This window comes from Melanotaenia boesemani, chromosome 21, assembly GCF_017639745.1.
Source record: "Melanotaenia boesemani isolate fMelBoe1 chromosome 21, fMelBoe1.pri, whole genome shotgun sequence".
Classification (NCBI taxonomy): domain Eukaryota; kingdom Metazoa; phylum Chordata; class Actinopteri; order Atheriniformes; family Melanotaeniidae; genus Melanotaenia; species Melanotaenia boesemani.
In genome coordinates, this window is record NC_055702.1 from 13624864 (window position 1) to 13643337 (window position 18474).

Below are 18474 nucleotides of genomic sequence, written 5' to 3' on the forward strand. Positions count from 1 at the left end.
CATTGTTTACCAAGAACAGAAAAGCATCGAGCTTCCTCTTGCAGCCACTCTTTTGTCAAAGACGGCGAAGTGAGAAGGATCTCTGAAATCTGCTGCACAGGTAATAATGTACAATAAGTCGTGTTTTATACAGGAGGTTATTTTTTCTGAATGTTTGATCTATGATGTGACAGAGAATGGAAAACGACCAGTGGTAATGGCTCCATTTTAATGCTGATTTTGAGTTTATACTCACTATGCAATTATTTATTTATGGGCGTATTATTAGATCATTAATATCTATGAGCCAAATCTTCCTGTCACAGTTCAAGAATACTTTCTTATGAATGAAAACTTGCACCTCAACGTGGCTTTTGTTTGTGAGCTCTCCTTTATACTTTGTTACCACAGATAATTAAGTTGAAGGAGGCTATTTATATTTGTTGCATTGTCCTGTTTAAAGGTGAACTATTTTTATGCTGTTTTGAAGTGACAGACTGTGATCAGCTCCTGTGTTATTTTTGTTCAGGTGTGGTGTCACAATGAATAAAAGCCAGAAAAACTCAGGTATTGTATGACATGTGGAAATCTTTTTTTTTTATTTAATTTATGTTGCACCAAGTATTTACAGTTCTGTTGATGCTTCTTAACATTGATCTTGCTTTTACAGCCGATCTCACGAGACAAAAGTACTCATTTAATTCGGTTTAGTAAATTGCATGTTGACACAATAATTGGTAATGTTTTATCAGTCTTTTGTTATAACAAAGTTTTTGTGTTTTTATTTCCAAATAGCCTTCAGTTCAGTTTACCATGTCAGGCTTTTGGTCATTTGTGACAACATTAGGAAACAAACGTTTTGGAAAATAAGGACACTAAGCAAGCGATCGCTGAACAATAAGCATTCCTTTTGTCCTGCAGGAACTACGGTGTTCTACAAGCCGCCTACAGATGCTACAAAGATTAGATCTGGATATTTAATAAAATCTCCTCCCCATAAACATATGCAGAAGGAGGTGAGACTTTTTACTGCAGCTTTTTGCTGTTTCCATGTGTTTTTTTAATTATTATTATTATTTATTTTATTGCTATCCTTTATTTATTTAATCATGTGTCCTCTGCAGAAATCCTGGAAGAGACGTTATTTTGTTCTCTACAAAATCAGTGAGAATGAATATTACTTCAAGTACTTCAAGAATCCAGAGGACACTGACGAACCAGTTGGAGGCATAGAGTTGTCAGGGTATGTTCTGTCACAGTACATATGAGGAAAAATAATTGCTCTTTTTCTCTTTCAACAATACAGCTTTTCTTTTCTGTCCTTTTTATCCATCTATCAGAATCTCACTTTTATATGGGAACCCTGAACATCACCAAAAATGGGGATCAGTCCCGAAGAGCTTCAGAGGCTCCCCATCCTGCGTGCTCTACATCAGGTCTGCAGAAAAGGAAAGGGACTACTTCCTCGTTGGGCAGTCCAGGTGAAACAGTTTTTACAGTTTTCCTTAATTTTAAGATCATATTGTAAAAACACAACATACTTTTTACTTGTATTTTAAACCGAAGCCTTGATAGTTGTACAACATTTTAATTAAAGCCTCTTAATTCACTAAAATTATATGGTTGAAGTGTTTGTTAAACAAAACCTAATCATTTAATGTTTTATAATAACCGTATTTGATTCAATGACTGTACATAAATGCAGCAAATTGATTTTTTTTTCAAACACAAATTGGTCTGTGTTTTTCCTGCATTGGTCAGAAAACTGTCTCATTACATAAATTACCCTAATTTTAAAGTCAGTAATAGTCCAGCCAAGACTGAGGCCCCAGTTAGGTGGACAATTCTTCCTCTGAAGGCCCTCACTGACATTTTCACAGCACCTCATAAAACACTTCCCCCTACCCCTCTCACCATTTACTATTTTGGGAGTTTGAACAATCAAACAGAAATTATGGTGGTGCTTTCCCCTTCAGGTGCAATCTATCTTCTGATAATGGCTTTGCTCACAGTAAATTGTAGCTAAAAGTTACTATTTCCTCTTTATATTTGATTTTGGTATTGAATTTTAAATTAAATGCAGAAGGTGTAATTAGTGGCATCTCAAAATGACCTTTTTAAGTACCCTTTTCTTTTCTAGTGAGGAGGTGGACGGCTGGTTTAGTGACTTGTTTGACGCTCTGAAAAACCGGCCATATAAATTTCTCAATACAGAGGTACATTAAGATTTTAATTCTTTATCATCATTTTGCAGAGAAAAAGCATGTTCTTATGTATTTGTCATGTCTGATTATTGATCGTATCATTGCCATGAAAAATATCTATTTGACTGTCCTACTTTTAAAGGAAATACCCAATGGGCAGGCAGCAGTTGAGGTAAATATGTGAAGTCTATTCCAGCAGACTTTCTTCGTCTTTTATTATGGCTCAGTCAAAATTCCCTTGGAAACTTCTCAACATGAAAAGTTCTGCACAGTTTTATTGATGACTCATTTCCTGATCTTAAATTGTTTCTGTTTTTTAAAGCAGATTTGTATTTCAGCCCCTTCTATGCAGAAAAATGATTGTGCTGCTGAGTTTGAAAAGGTTAGTCAACTAAAGAAATTAGCTGCTCTGTCCTAAATGCATGCATCCTTTTAGCCTGATACTATAAAACCAGGACTGCATTAATCATGTTGTTCCTTTGCATGAAGTAGATTCCTTTCTCCATACATAAAACAACAGATGGTCACAAATTTAGACAAATTGTTTTAATTAGGAGCTGGGCCACCGCATGCTGGCAGAACAGCTTCAGTGTGAATCAGCATTGATTCATTGGTGTTGGTAGCAGGGAGCACTAACTCAAAGGTCCAAACGTTCTTTCAGGTGTTCTGTTGGGTGATCTGGGAGTATAGTTTTCATACTCACCAAGCCATGTATTGTATTCCTGGATTACATTGTTCTATTATGACAGAGATGTTATAATTTTGCAGGTACCCTCACCTACAGGAGGAACAGGCCCAAACCAGCCCAGAAGAGCCTCTTTGCCACCTGTGTGTATATCCCCACTTTTCCTTATTTTCCAGACTTAAAGATCATAGAATCTTTCATGTTTTTTACATGATCACTTTTTCTGATATGACTAAAAGTATAGCACCAGGAACACTGATATGAGTGGTTTGAAAACACACATTTAAAAGGGACTGTATGATTCCTATTAAAAAAAAAGTTTATAACAGTCAAATGCAAATGTTACATGTAAATGTTCTGATGCACATGCATGTGTGTTTCAGCCTTTACCGAAGCCCAGGTCCAAGTCTGATCCATCCTCAGATGCTTTGGATAATGACACTGAAATACCAAAGGTGCTATGTCTCTACCATTTTTATTAAAATCAGTGTCAGGTTGTTTTAGATTCTTTTTAACAGCATGTTGTCCTGTGTTTTGATTGGACAAAAGGATGGAAATTATTCGAGAAGATGTTCTGAGCCCGTGCCTCCAAAGTATGACATTCCCAGATCTAACAAAAGGCTGAATGTAAGTTATTCATTTGTCTTCCTATAGAATTGGTTTAGGTTACCTGACATCATCTGTATTCTCTATAAAATATCAAGAGATAACAGTGTTTAGATGTGATACAGTCAGGTTTCAAGTTTGAATCCCAAATTGTTTTTAATCTTGTTTTCTATATATTTTCTTCAAATGGAATAGGGTGTATGTGAAGCAGAAAGTGTCGTCAGCACGGAGTCAGTGTGAGTGTTGTTTCATTTTGCAAGACAAGAATGATACTGCTGTAAATTAGCATGTTTCATAGTTTAATATGGCTATATGACTGCTGGGGAGTTAAATGGCAATAACAATATTTGATTATTTCTGTGTCTTTCAGATATGAAACGATGAAAATTATTATTCAAGACGAGTAAGTTTTAGATTTATGATTGATGCAGAAAAAATTCTTTTTTGACCAGCAGTAAGTAAGCGTGATTGTTGCTGATAATCTTTCTAGTGACCGTGAAGTTGCAGAGGTTAACTCTGGCAGCCTGTTGAGGTCTGTCACTCAGGTCTTTGACCAAATGAAGACACAGGTTTCTCCTACATCTGCAGATGAGACAGCTGCTGAAGACAGGTGCATCTGAGATGAACCTTTTTTTCCTTTTGAGTCTATTTTTGACATTTCACTTTATCTTTGGTGACAGCGCACTTTGCTCTTTGTGTAATTCTTCATGACATGTTTTGTCAGTGCCGTACTGGAACACTGTGACTCACTCCTCAGAGGTAACCACGACCTCTTTGGCTAACATACCTGAAGTAAAAACAACACAGGCTTGTTTTTGACAGCTCAGGTCTGTCGACATGGGAGTTCTAGTCAAGAATCTGAGAAAGGCATCGGCTCAGAACTTGTTTTGCAGCCTACATGACATCATTTTATCTCTTTATCACTTAAAGAGATATCACTTTACACTGCATTGATCATCTTTACACTGCATTGATCATCTTTACTGATTACATACAGTTAAAACATCATGTGCTGTGTTACAGATTTGTTTTGTAATGTCTTGCATAAACTTAGTCTAACAGATCAACTGATTAACATCTTTAGGTTGTTTTTTATGTGTTTATCAGTATCATAGTCACATTGTATGCAAAGTAAATGCAAACTGACAGTTTCAGCCTGTCGGTGGTTCCAAAACACCTTCAATTTGAGATTAATGGAGGCTGTTGCATCTGACATGCTGCAGATTTTTTTGTATCTTTCCAAAGATCCCAGTTTTTTGTGAGCTTTTTTTTCTTAATAGGTCTATAAGCAGGACCTTTTTGTGACTTGAATTTTTGTTTTACATCCAAATCTTTAACGAGCAACATATTTTACTGCTCTAAACCTCAAATAAGGATTTTTTTTTTATCGGATGTTCTGTTTCCAAAGGAGGACAGGTTTTAGACCAACACTGACCATCATGTCTCTGTGTTAATCACTGTACCACAAAGAATCAGCTACTGTTTCCTGCTGCTGTTCGCTTCACTGGCATTGCTTTGACATCAAACTGTGTTCTAATTATTAATATCACTCTGATATCAGATTTCCAGCCAACTACTGTTCTTCCACTCTAGAGCATTTCTTCTGTTCTGTTTGGAACATGGGTCAATAGATTCCTCTTTAACATCTCTCCTAATTAGAAATCTAACAGTGGTAGATTTCTTGGTAGTGTTTTTTTATTTTCCACTTCCTTTCTGCTCTTAGGAAGTCTTAAAAAAAAAAGATTTCCCGACATCTGATTTTATCTCTGCACTTTTGTTTTGGCATGCGCAATGCTCTTGATTCATCTATCAACCATTTCTTCTGTCCTTGTTTTCAATAATTTCTGCCACAAGGAAAAATGCCAACTTCTGTCTGTCAAGGCTTTTGATTGGATGGCAAAATCTGTTTTAACAAGTATGATATTCACTTGTGAGTTACTTTAATAACAGCATAGGCAAGTTGTGGCTGAAAATAGCCTTTTTTTTTCGTCAATGATGTTTCAGCATCTTTCTGGTTTCTTCTTTCTGTCTATCTCTTATATAAGAAATCGACCAAGAGTTCACTAGTGACTTTTAACTACATGTAGCACAAAGTGACATTATTATCAATACTTGTGTTATTTCTTGGTTTTACAGAGAAGACAAACGTCAGTCTTCAGATTTCAGCAGCAGCTCCAGTGGTGCCATTTCTCCTGTAGAGAACCTGGAAAGGAAAATATCCACCAAGTGAGATTCTCCAAAAAATCTTCTAAAATCAGAAAAAAAAAAAAAAAAGAAAAAAAGAAAAGAAAACAACTTACTATTTTGCGCACTTGTTTAAAATGCATGAATTGATTGCACCAGAAATTGGGACATTTTGTGGGGTATTTAATTTGACTAAGCTGAAGCAGAAAGAGAGTGAAGCATGAGTATCCTCATTCAGAAGAGATCTGAAACCCTCAATGCATTACTGTTTGAGCTATTAACAATGATTAAATCAAACTGATTAATAATTGTTACAGAAGATGCAAAACAAAAGACATCATCATGCTTAACATGATTCATCACATTTATACAGTGACTCAGCATGACAACGTCTCTAGAAAGGAATGCTGGGACCCACACTAAGACGTTGCTGGACTGGTTAGAGTAGTTTCTAGAGGTTCCTGCTTGTAAACAGTGTGACCATTATAGCTAACTAAACATAGCTAAAACTCCAACATCAAACATAAAGAGCCCAGACAGCTTTGATACCAAACTTTAAATGAGTTAGAAGTCCTTATCTATATGGACATACATGGCACAGCTATGGGTGATATAAATCTGTTCTTATGTGCTACTTTAGTGCCTATTAACCACATGCTGAGAAAAAAAAGAAGCATAACCATTTAGCTGGTCTTACCACCAGCTTTTATGACAGAAACAATATATTTCTATTGTGAATTTTGGGAAATTTTTTAATTGTATCTGCAATACAAAAAAGTTATTCTAATGTACAAAACAAAATGTTCTGAAAGGCAGAGTTTATACTTTCCTGTCTTAGAAATCAATATATAATAGCACAAAACAAAGCTTTTGATGTTTCCTGTTCTCCTCTCAAGCTATGACCGCTTCACTGCACAAGAAAGAGAATTTGAGGTGACACCATCAGATTTGAAAAAACACCTGCAACTAACAGAAGTGGAAGGAAGGCCAAGGTATGTCTACCATAGAAGCAGGACTGTACAATCATACAGAATTACTGTCTGAAGAGTCACATTTGTTGCACCACTTTCTTCTGGATTTCTAAAAAAAAGGCTTACCTAGAGGGAAATATGGTGACAAATGCAATGAAAATGCTTCTGAATTAATCCTTCATAAGAACATTAAATGTTTCGTTTCAGCCAATAAAACACAGATTTACATTATTTAAAACAAAGTTCACTTCAAGCACAGCTAGCCAGCATGCTGCATGTCCTCATTTTTTTCTTTTTTTGCAGCAGAAAAAGTCCTGCTGCTTATTTAGGATTAATGCTGTGGTACAGAAACCATCATAAGGTGGATTAAGTAACTGCACCAGGGATACGTTAGTTAATATGAACAAATATAACATGCTAATCCCGGTTTGATGTAGAAAAAATAAGCAGCCTACAAATTTCACACTATTTCTAAAAGGAAATTAGGCTTCTTTATTATTGTGTTGGTGGAGTTTTCCTACTGCATGTGTAGTAAAATTAAAATGTTACACCTCTAACATTTTTATTTAAAATTATATTTATGCTCTCTGTTGTTTATTGCAAGAATAACATATATTATATATATAATAACAAACCACATCAGAGTCCAAAGTTACAAGCATAATGACTGCTTTGTCTTGAGGGACTTTTTACAAGATTGTGTGTTTGTGTATGTGTTACAGTGTGTCTGGGTGGACGGGCCAGCCACAGTCTGTGTGCCTGTTCCACAAAGGAGACCAGATCTTGGCAATTAATGACTTGCATATCTGCAGCGTGGAAGAATTCAACATGTTCACCAGCAAGTCACTCAAGAATGAGGTAGATTCATTACTTGCAGACAAAACTTCAAGTTCAACTTGCAGGTTAACGACGCCAGTGACTTACTGTGCAGAAACATGTAGGAAGAACTAGGTTTCATAAAAAAGTGTGCATATACAAAAGAATATTTACACATTATAATGATATTTAGGGTTGTTTTTCAGTAGTTATTGAGTTTTGCACACATCTTTGACATTGCTATTTGTCTGCATTCATGCACTCCATCTGTAATACTGATCTGATTTTAGGTGAAACTGACCATCCTGCGTCTACCTGGATGCCAACCGCTTCATTTGCCAAACTGCCACTGCAGCGATTGAGATGTTTACTTCTTCACTATGTGTCTGTAGGTGTTTCTTTGACTCTATGATGGGTTTTTACTATGTACTGACCACTTTAAACAGCTATAGCAGTATTTTCCCAAGTCTCTGGCCACTTTATTGGTCTGCCACTCAGTCAGCTTACTCCCATTGGGAGTCCTAAAAGGGTTAAAATAAGAGTTTTTGCATTATACGTAAACAGATCAAATATTTCTTATTAGTGCTTGGTGTGTGATTTAGTCTGTGCAGTGTGTGTTGTGCAAATTGTAGATAAGATGTTAATTCTACAGAGTTGAGTGGAAAATTACGAAGGCAATGCTTTACTGAGATATTTCCTCATACCGACTGTTTGATGCTTTATGTAACTTCGGGTTCATGACGCATGCTTCTATGCAATCAAACAAGATTTACAATGTGAAAGCCATGTTTTTAAGAAATTTTTAAGAAATTTTAAGAAGTAAACATGAAAATGCTTGCTATTGATGATGTTTTAATTACCTTTAGCGTATTTATCTTGAAGGTATTTGTTCATTAATCTTTTTTTTTAATACTTAAAATGTACACAAAGCTTAGCAGAGCCAATGGAAATGCCATAAAGGAAAGACGTCTTGTAGCTGAAGACATGAGCTGGATTCTCTCCCAACATCAAATCCTCTGACTTCTTTATAAATTCTTTACTGAGTAATAAGTTCAAAGATAGCAGGAAATGGCAATAATCAAAGCTGCAGATCAAAGCTGTGGCTTGATGCTGGGTAAGTTGTCTGACTGGAATGGATGCCAGTAAAATAGTGGTGAAACATCTTTATTATGCCAAGTGTGTAACAACCCAAACCTGTTAATCTGGATTTGCTTACAAAAAGAAACAGTCGTACTTTAATTTTTTTTTATTTGAACTTTGATTACTTTTGTTGCTTTCAGCAAAGCAACCAAAGGTAGATGAATTGCGTAGGAAGACACAAGTCTTTTGTCTCACACACCCCTCAGGGAGTTAAAATGCAGACAGGATATTGTCGCTCCTTTTTCTAGTTTAACTGAAACAGAATGACTCAGTCTGGAACTCTGCATAAGTTACAGTCCCAGTGTAATGAAGGAATATGTGTTGTGCAATATATTTTTAGAAATCTTAATTTTATGCCTAAAGTTTAACTTGTAACTGCTAATATTTCTCTGAAATTAATATTCAGACGGGGTTTTCTTGTGTGAATTTTGTATGCAAAGTTATTAAATTCGCGAGTCCTGACAAAGAAATTAAGGACAAGTAATTCAACTGTGATATTCAAGCTGTGCTCTAGTATAAATAGATTAATAAACACATCTTTTGCAAAGGTGAAGCATATCTATGTTGTTCTGGAAAAAATAATCTGTATGTCATTTGTAAATATGAATAAAATATAACCAACGTTAAACAACTAGTTTAAAAACACACTGTTACCTGATTTGTGATTGTGGGTTTGTTTTATTTAATACAAGAAGAAATACTGAAGCAAATTCATTAATGTCAGATGCATTAGAAAATAATTCATTAACATACTAATCAGGGTAAAACCTTGCAGATGGAAAAACAGCAGCTTTCAGACTCCCACCTCTTAAAATGACCTCAGCACCCTACAGCGGCATGCATGTAGCAATAAAATACAGGACTGCACCACTCCATTAGGCACGTTTCACAGTGTGACAGATTTCTGAATGTGATTGGACATAATTTTCCAAATATGTCAGAACTGCCTAAAACTGTTAATTGGCCATCTTTAGTTTGAACAGTTAATAAATCCCTTATTTAATATACTGCTCAGAAAAACCATTTGTAGTTGTTAATTTACAGACAGCAAAATTATGATGGCTTTATATCATATCTATCTAGTGAGAGAAAGAAAGAAAAAAAATCAAGCGGCAAGATTTACAGAGAGACATTCAGAGCCACATCTGAACTCCACGTCTCTGCAGTCTTAGAGATAAACACCTGAATAAACTGCCGGCACTTCAAAACAAGTTTCCGTTCTAAAGCCGTAACAGAGGCGTTCGTCCTCAATGGTTCATCCGTCACATGTAATGTGACAGGAAGACATCTGATGCATGTTCGAGGAGATTAATGAAGAAAATCCCCTGAAAAGAGTAAAGCTGCTAGAAAAAAAAAAGATTAAGTGTAAAATTTATTTTATATTAAAATTTTGATTACATTTAAAAAAAGAAAAAAAAAACTCAAAGAATTGCAGTTTAAGATCCCCATTTGCAGTATGTTGACGACATGATAAAAGTATAAGTGGTCACATGACAACACATCCAGTTAGTTAATTTCCAACATACAATAAGTCTGAACAGCTCAGGCTCAACTGTAAATATGTTTGGGTTAAACAGCTCTTAAATAAGCCAGGTCTGCATTCAAAGTACAGTGAATACTTGTCCATTTTATGTATCATTTGGTCCTTTTTATCTAACCACTTTACGCAGTGATCACATCAATAAACAGTCATAAAAATAAGTAGTGTAACAGAACTGCTCACAATGCAACTTCAAGTACTGTAAATTTCTTGGCTTTGCCACCAGGACCACCAAGGTGCAGAGGAGTTCTTGAGACCAGCTGCACAAAAGTTACAGTCTAGTTTTAGTTTCCAAAAGCCACTCGCTGAAACATTTCTCCATCGCCTTCCTGCTCACCCAGCTGCCAACGTTGACTGTAGGAATGATCTTGAGGGGCTTGAGCCACTGGACGAAACGCTTCAGTTCCAGAAAGCTGCTGTGTTCACTGTAAGGGATTCCTGCCACAGAAAAAGAAATGGTGTCATCTTTTATCCATTTCTGGCACATGAAGACTCCTAAAGGGTCATTTCAAGTGTAGGATGTGATTATCTCAATTTTCTTTTCATAGACACAAATGGCCAGCAGTTAATATTTAAAAAAGAGGCTTTTAATGCATTTTCTAAATATATTATTTCTTCAATCTTAATTCCTCCCTTCAAAAAAATAAAAAACCTGAAGTCAGATGAACAAAAAAAGTCACACACTCAAGGCCGATTTCAGACCTTGAGTATGTTTGTTTTTAATGTTGGAACAAAAATTAATCCTAAAGAGATTGCTTGAAACTGCGACGGAAAGCTGGTGCCTCTTGTTTATCCACAAGTTGCTGAGATTTCTGCTCTTCATAGATGTAGCTGAACTAAAACCCGCTCACGTCTGCAGCCAGTTCTCCCACATGCAGAGAACAATTTTAGTGGCAGTAGTAGCATATGGCAGAAGAGCAAGGAGTTAAAAAAGACACGGCAGAGAGGGAGTCACACACAAACTAATGAGGAGGAAGAAATTATATCCTAGTGTGTGTCACAAGAGCCTCCAGCTGGTGGTTGTAGGTACAAGCCAGATGGCCAATGCCACTGAAGGCTCTATTCACAACAAGACTGGAAGAGAAACTGGCTAAATCTGCGATTGAAAATCAAGTCACAATCCATTTCAACTCTGGGACTTTGTGGCAGGCTAACATCCCCTTGTGCTGTAAAAGGCCAATGACAACACTCTGCTTCTTGATTATGTATTCTTTTCTCTCAAAACTGGTGTCACCTAAAGTCAAACTACGATCTTGTGTAATGCTTTCCTTTCCCATCTGTTTGCCAAGAGAGGGAGCTGTAGGCTTAATCCAAAAAATGTCAGCAAAATGCTTATTATGGTGAGGAAAATTCTGCTTTTAATGTAGGTCTTGTCTTTATAAAGGTTCTCTAGTCAAAAGATGTGAAATGCTTGCAGAAAGTCTATAAATATAGTTTATCCTCATATAAAGTATATTTTTTAAATCCTAATGTCTCAGAACTTCCAGAGATCTGTTTTTACCATAGATGGAGATGTTTCCACTGATCTCAGGCTGGATGTCTTCTACAGATTCCACCTGCTGGCTGAAGGTCCAGCCGGTGGGCTTAAAGGCCAGCAGTTGATCATACTGTTGTGAAAAGCGAGCCAAGTAATCCTGCAGCTTCTGCAGAAAATATATAGTAACAAAGGAAAAATGAGAAAACTCAAACATCTCTGAAGATGCAATTCCTAAAAGTGAGAATTACATTAGCTCTATATGGTAGAACTGTTTAGGGGGTTGTGTACACAGCATATTAAAAACCTAAAACTGATGCATCCATTTACCACAAATCAGCCTTTCTGTGCCTAGTGATGCGTGACGAAAACTCATCTTACTCTTTAGAGTATAGAAGCTGATAACAAAATATGAACACTATTAGAATATTTACTTAGGACAGATTAGAACAGGAGTGATCTCAAAAATAATAATAAAAAAAATATATAAAAACACACTTTGAAGGAAAGCTGCATCATGGGCAGCACGTGGACCTGAGCTGCTTTCCAGTCAGTGGTTATTCGTTCCCTGACCTCCTCCGACTCCAGGCAGCACATGGTGTTATACTTGTCTCTGGAGAGACACACTTTGGACCCCAAGACCTCAGCCAGCGCTGCAAATATAGCAGAACAATGACTGCAAGTAAAAAAATTGTTTTGTTTATCAAAGCATGCATTAACTCCACTGACATATCATTTTATAAATTCTACAGAATCAATGTTTATATTACACTCTATGCATTTTCCCCACAGTCAATGTGTTGAATGCATTTTTCACTCATACAGTACTTCCTATTTCACACACACTCTATATACAGTATGCAACACTTTTCCTCTACAGATCATGGACAATGTGGGTTTTGAGTGTCTTCTTCAAGGACACCTCAACTACCCTGCCCCTCCCCTCCATAAATATAAAAAAAGTATACAAACTACCAAATTTTCCATCTTTCTATTCCCCTTCAGAGCTTACTGAGGCACAAGTGTTTTTAAAAATAAATGCTGATCCATTCCTGTTCATATAACATTGTTTTTTAAGTGTTCTTTTATACAAAACCATAATTTATGTGAGCAACTAGGAGAACAGTCTAGCTCCATGTGAGAACAACCCACTCAGGGGCTCTTTTCTCAAAAACAGATGAATCCACAAATTCCCCGCTCTCATTTAAATAAAAATGTAATATCCAACAACCTTTCATTTTAAGGTGAATGCTGCTCCATTTCTGTAAATACAACATTGTTTTTAAGTGCTCTTTTATACTAAAGAGCAACAAAACATTATTCATGTGCATTACCAGCGAGCAAGCTGCCTCCACATGAGGACAACACATACTGAGAGGCTTTCATCAAACAGCCCAATCCACAAATTCTATGCTCACATTTAAATAAAAATGCAGTATCAGAAAACCTTTCAAATAGAGGAAAGTAATAAGGTTACAAGAAAAAAAAGCAAAAGAAACATTAGAAATAATTTAATTTTGCATCCAGCTATTACAGTTACCAGGATATATGCTGAAAAACAGGGTACAAAATTACAAAACCCAGTTCTTAAATTTAGTCAACCATCGTTTTCCTTGACATTTAAAATCCAAATTATTCTTCATACATACTCTCAACATTGTGTAACAAAATTTGACAAGACAAATATCATTCATGAAATAATATCCAGTTTGTACATGCACTCTCTCCTCCTCCAAACACATACCCAAAAACACCTTCTCTTTCCCCACAGAGTACGATCCACACACCACGAGTGTACGTGGGTTAAGGGTCACCGTCTCAAATGCTGTGCTGGCTGCAAAGCTTATGACCTCCTGCTGTCTGGGAAAGGTGTACTCGGGGCTGCAGTAGCTACAGAGATAAGAAGTTCAAGTTGCGCACAGTTCATTCAGACTGCAAGACTGATCGTAGCATGTTTAGCCAAAACAATCATGTTTACTATGAAAATAAAATGAAAATTTGAGGTATTTACGTGGTGTCTAAGTAGAGTGTCTGCACCCTGCAGCGGAGCAGCTCAGGGTAAGTCTCCATCGAGGGGTCAGCTCTGAAGTCGCCAGTGTGGAGGACTGTCTGCCCGTGGGGCAAGAAGAACAGTAGCATGGCAGCTCCTGGACAACTGAGAGAACATGAACAGGAGGTGAGGCTAGAGGCTGAGCAGAGATGAAGGTTACCACTGATTATCTGAAGGCTCTGAAGACTCGATGCGTTTAAAAAGGGGGAACATGAGATTATTTTAAAGGCTTTAACAGAAATTTTTAATTAGCCTGTAATCATGACTAAAAGCAACAACGTCTAAATCTTAAAGAACTGTCTTAAGTTTCAAAATCAGTGAACTTAATATTTTAATTCCTGTTGACAAATGTATTTATTTTTAAAAGGTTTATGAGAGTATTTAGAACAATTATGGCTACAGTAAAAAGTCTACTTGTTTGTGGTGTTTGTACGTTTCACCATCTTCTTCAACTGTAATCGATTTAATCAATATGATATCAGTAGTGGGTCCAGCTTTCTCACAGTAAAACATTTACACCACACACAGCGTCTGATCGGTGCTAAAGTTACTCATTCCTGCTGATGTCATGGATGACTCACTGGTTGGCGTCCAGGAGGATGACCCTGACTCCTTCCACTGTGACCTCGGTGTTCATGGGGAGGATGTGGACATACTGCTCTGCCACCTTCAGTTTGCTCTTCACCAGGTTCCCTGTGATCTGATCAAGAGAGGCGGCCGTCAGTGAAATCACTGCTCTCATATGCAGGGAAAATAAATAAATAAAAAAGCTTAAGTAACTTTTTTTACGCCTTTAAAAAACAAAACCAAGATAATAGTAAGGTTTCAAATCTTAAAAACAGTGTAATCCATGCTACTGTAGTCTAGAAATTTTACTTCCAGCATCAACTTTAAAATTACCACATTAATCTGATCAAACTTTTCTGGGCTGTGACCCACCTAGCACCCACGCTGAGTTTCGGTGACCTACCAAATAAACAAAACCCCAATGGAGTCCAAATAAGTCCTTGTGTGCCTGTTTTTAGTTTTAATCCCTGGAAAACACAAGCTCCACTGTGATAAATCTGACCTATTTGATGGGACAACATACAGTAAATCTTGTCTTTTTTCCACAAACATACTCATGTTACAAAAGTTACCGTTTACAAACTAAACACGTTACGTCTATGCAGCTTCTTTTAAGTTCAAATAAGGACTAAATTAAATATGCACTGTGTTGCTGTGCACTCATTAAATCTACAGCTTAATTCACAGCCTTGTTGGTAAAACACAAAAGATAAAGAACTTAGACCCAGATAAGCTACATTTCCTGCACATAATGTGTTTTTCAAAAAGCCCACAGAAGACTACAAATTTTAATTGACCCATTTATCGTTGCAGCAAAGGTAAATTGGTATTCCTTTCTGGGAAAAGCAAACCGGTTTTTCATTACCGAGTCAATGCAGCGCTGTGAGATAACAAGGGGATCAGGTGCGTCCTCTATGGATTTTGAGAAAGAGACTTTAATGTATGCAAATAAATGGATTTATTTAAAAGGTAGACTTTTTTATTAAACTCAATTATACTGAGGGAATGAAAGCTTTGGTGTAAACCTATTCACTGTATAACAGAGTTAACCAGGAAACAGAGTTAACCAATAACTGAGTTAATTAATTATAGGTAATTGATGTCGGTCAAATTACTTACTCTGTTGCAGTAGATTGGAAATGTGGAGTTCTTGGTCAACCCTCCGTAATGGTCTGAGTGGAAGTGTGTTAAAAAGTAGGCAGTGATGCCCTCTACCTCTCCATATCGAAAGGCGTCTACAGCAAACCTTGTACCTGAGAAAATTTTAGATTAAACCTTATTAAAAAATTTAAATAAAATTAAAAAGGATTAGCCTTTTTTTTTTTTTTACAGAAAACTCACTAACCTGGAATCTTTTTATAGAATGGACAACGAGGCAACTCGACTTCTCCATCAGCATTGCCTCTGTTCCACCTTCTTCTCCATCCTCTGGTCCTACCTCTTCCCGCCTCTCCCTGACCACCCACTGAACTCAACTCATTCACAGTTTCTGTGTCCTGTGATTCATTTCCAGCTGTATCAGCTTTACTTTTTCTCTGCCGGTTTCTTCTTTGTCTTTTCTGTCCTGAGTTCTCACCAGCTGTTGGAATGGAGGAGGTGCTGAGCTCTTTCGGTCCACTTTCAGGCTCCTTCTGCTTGAGTGGTTTGAGACCAAAAAAAACCCCAATGTCCGTTTGTTTCAAACCAGAGGCCTGGCCGGCTTTGTTCAGGCTCTTTTGAGGCGGCATGTTTTGAGATCTTGGTACAGCTGGTTTCTGTGAGGAAAACACTTCAGGGGTTGTGTGAGGTTGGTGCTGCTGAATGTTGCTGTTGTTCAGGTTTCTGACACACTGACCCTCTGAGCTGAGAAGAGTTTCTCTCAGGTGCTCTAAAACAACACTCTGTGGTGACTGAAGGCTGCTGCTGGTTTTACTGGCAGATTTCCAGAAAGCTCCTTTTCCATCAGAACAATCCGCTCCGTTTTCCTTAACTGCAGAAACAGCCTCTTCATTAGTAGGTGCTAATGAGGAAACTGAAGACAGCTGAGAGTTTGAGGAAGCGGGATCGTTTTCAGGCATATTACTGACTTCCAAATGATTATCTGCAAATTCAGCGAGGAGCTCATCTTCACTTGAAAAGCTGTCATTAAACAGTATCATTGAGCCTTCATTTTCAGATGCATCATTATCAAAAAGAGCTTTTCTACACCCGTTACCAACTTCAGTCTCTGCAGGGAGCTCAGACAGAGGAGAATAAGATATTGCTTCATCAGTTTCAAGGAAAGAGTCATCTTTAGATAAATCTTCATGTGCTTGATTTGTGCCTAAAGATTCTGTTTTACTTTCTTGGGAAGAGCTGACTGACTTTTGGCCTTTAGAAGAGGACAACCAGCCTTTCTTTTTCTTAAAATCCTCTGGCCCAGGAGAACGCAGCAGCAAAAGGCCATTTGTAAGCTTTGATGGAGGTGTTCCACTGTGATGTTGGTGAAGAGAGACAGTGGGACTGGATGAGGCAGAGAAACTACGATCATGAGAGCTCTCTAAAATGCAGCTGTCATAGTTTGTCAGTCTTGGGAGACAGCTTAAAATGGGTTCCCTGGTTTTCTCAGCCTGCTGGGGTAGACTGAGGGTGGCTGTGTTACTGTTTGCTCGGCTGTGAGCGAGAAGTGTGTGGTTGAACTTCTTGTAATGGTTTGGAATAGTGGAGGAGCACTGAAGCCCATCTGGACATTCTGCACAAACAGAGGAAGCATAATTAGCCCAACTTGACAAGCAGACACCCCTCGGACAGGCTGAAGTGCATACAAGCAGCCAGCCAGGGATCAATTCCTGGCCTGCTGCATTATTTTCATTTACAGTTTACAGAGCTGAAACCTTTTTGGAAGCAGGGTTTTAAGGACCAGTTGTAATAAGGGCAGACAGTAAATTGTCCTGATGGCTGATAACAGATTGTTAAAGTCCTTTAAAAGTCAAACTAATATACAACAAATCACATCATCCTAAATCTATTGCTCAAGATAATATTCCTAAAGGATTTACTACCCTCACACAGCTAATCCTGAAACTGTACAACCCCCTTATGCTGTAAGATCACACTGTTGCTTGGCTTTTGTAGGAAGGAGAATAATAGTTCTTATCTTGTGTGTCATGAACACAGCATAATGAGAGATACTAACAGGTTATATGATGGGGAAATAGTGTTTTAGAGTTCTACTGAACCATGAATTATTTTCAGAATTATGTCTAGCCTCTCTGAGACTGATCAGTTCATCTGAAAGGATGTTTACGTGAAATTGTGACTATTACTGTACCATCTCTTTGGTGTAACAAGGAGTCAGTTTTCATGCATGTGTATACCTTTGCATTTGTCCCTGGAAGTGTCCAGACATTCTGCAATATGCCATCTTTGGGACTGTACAACCAAAATGAAGAATGGCATCTGACAGATGGGACAGTGGTCTTCACATGCTGGTCCTTCAGCAGCATGGTTCTCACTTTGCACGGTTTCTTTAGGAGAAGACAGCTTTGGGGGAAACTCATGAGCTTCCACAAAGCCATTTTGCACTACATAGTCGGCTGCTTTGTTATTTTCACTCTTGTTGGATGACTCGATTGAAGTGTCATTTTTAGACTTTTTTCTGGAAGCACATCTTCTTTTAGTCACAAAGGATGAGTCGTTTCGCTTTCTTTTCTTCTCCAGAGATTTATATTCCCAAATGTCCTTTTCAGAGTCGTCGTTGTGTGCCATTTGGACCAGCAGGAAACGTAAGGTTACCTACAAACCCTTGTTATTACACAAGAACTGATGTTTGGTAACATTTCGCGGGTAAGACGAAAGTTATAATAAAGCTGATGAAGAACAGCTGGATATCCTGTTTAAACTTGTTGCTGCAAAAAGCGTTTCTTAAAATTAATAACCGTGATATAAAATAAAATGTACCGTTTGACATACACACACCGTTGGATCTTGTACATACAGTCTACGTTAGCAACACAATTACCGCCACAACACGACGATGAACGTAGTAAAGACAACTATGTAACAAGAGCCGCACTTTCTACATATTCTGTAACATTTAAAATCTCAAAAGTTGATGTTTTGAATGCTAAAAAAAAACTGTTCTCTCGTTGGTTTGTATATTTTCATGTGTTCATGATTTTGAGAGTGTTAACAATTGATCTCTTTTAACTCGTGTATAAAAATTACATTAAGTACGAATCTGCGTTATATATTAATTATACTCTACTTTCATTGGTTGTTTCGATACGTGACTGTGATT

The 18474-nt window shown here is 37.3% G+C and overlaps 2 protein-coding genes across 3 annotated transcripts; one reads left to right on the top strand and one right to left on the bottom strand.

Annotated features, from left to right (window-relative positions):
- Positions 1–20: 20 nt before the first annotated feature.
- Positions 21–9035, top strand: LOC121632732 (pleckstrin homology domain-containing family S member 1-like). 2 transcript variants are annotated; one of them, XM_041974439.1, is made up of 18 exons: positions 21–100; positions 509–546; positions 901–995; positions 1104–1222; positions 1320–1460; positions 2120–2195; positions 2326–2355; positions 2506–2565; positions 2952–3011; positions 3252–3323; positions 3418–3495; positions 3670–3710; positions 3845–3877; positions 3965–4084; positions 5611–5700; positions 6555–6650; positions 7352–7487; positions 7736–9035. In XM_041974439.1, the coding sequence occupies exons 2-18, from the start codon at positions 522–524 to the stop codon at positions 7805–7807; spliced, it is 1344 nt and encodes a 447-aa protein (XP_041830373.1). In that variant the 5' UTR covers positions 21–100; positions 509–521; the 3' UTR covers positions 7808–9035. The 2 variants fall into 2 exon arrangements, with proteins under 2 accessions (XP_041830373.1, XP_041830374.1); XM_041974440.1 differs by having other exon boundaries at positions 2509–2565.
- Positions 9036–9249: 214 nt separating this feature from the next.
- Positions 9250–18217, bottom strand: dclre1a (DNA cross-link repair 1A (PSO2 homolog, S. cerevisiae)). The gene is made up of 9 exons (XM_041974437.1): positions 17552–18217; positions 15562–16926; positions 15336–15469; positions 14231–14349; positions 13611–13754; positions 13344–13489; positions 12098–12252; positions 11627–11768; positions 9250–10563 (listed from the first exon to the last, which is right to left on the bottom strand). The coding sequence occupies exons 1-9, from the start codon at positions 17940–17942 to the stop codon at positions 10397–10399; spliced, it is 2763 nt and encodes a 920-aa protein (XP_041830371.1). The 5' UTR covers positions 17943–18217; the 3' UTR covers positions 9250–10396.
- Positions 18218–18474: the final 257 nt, after the last annotated feature.

Bases quoted from the DNA above. Each gene is read 5' to 3' on its own strand.
- LOC121632732 (XM_041974439.1), top strand. From the start codon at position 522: ATGAATAAAAGCCAGAAAAACTCAG. The intron at 3,711-3,844 runs GTGAGTGTTGTT...TGTGTCTTTCAG, and splicing joins GTCGTCAGCACGGAGTCAGT to ATATGAAACGATGAAAATTA. The intron at 6,651-7,351 runs GTATGTCTACCA...TATGTGTTACAG, and splicing joins GAAGTGGAAGGAAGGCCAAG to TGTGTCTGGGTGGACGGGCC.
- dclre1a (XM_041974437.1), bottom strand. From the start codon at position 17,942: ATGGCACACAACGACGACTCTGAAAAGGACATTTGGGAATATAAATCT. The intron at 15,470-15,561 runs GTTAGTGAGTTT...AAATTTTCTCAG, and splicing joins ATTCTATAAAAAGATTCCAG to GTACAAGGTTTGCTGTAGAC. The intron at 10,564-11,626 runs GTAAAAACAGAT...TTTCTGTGGCAG, and splicing joins TGGAAACATCTCCATCTATG to GAATCCCTTACAGTGAACAC.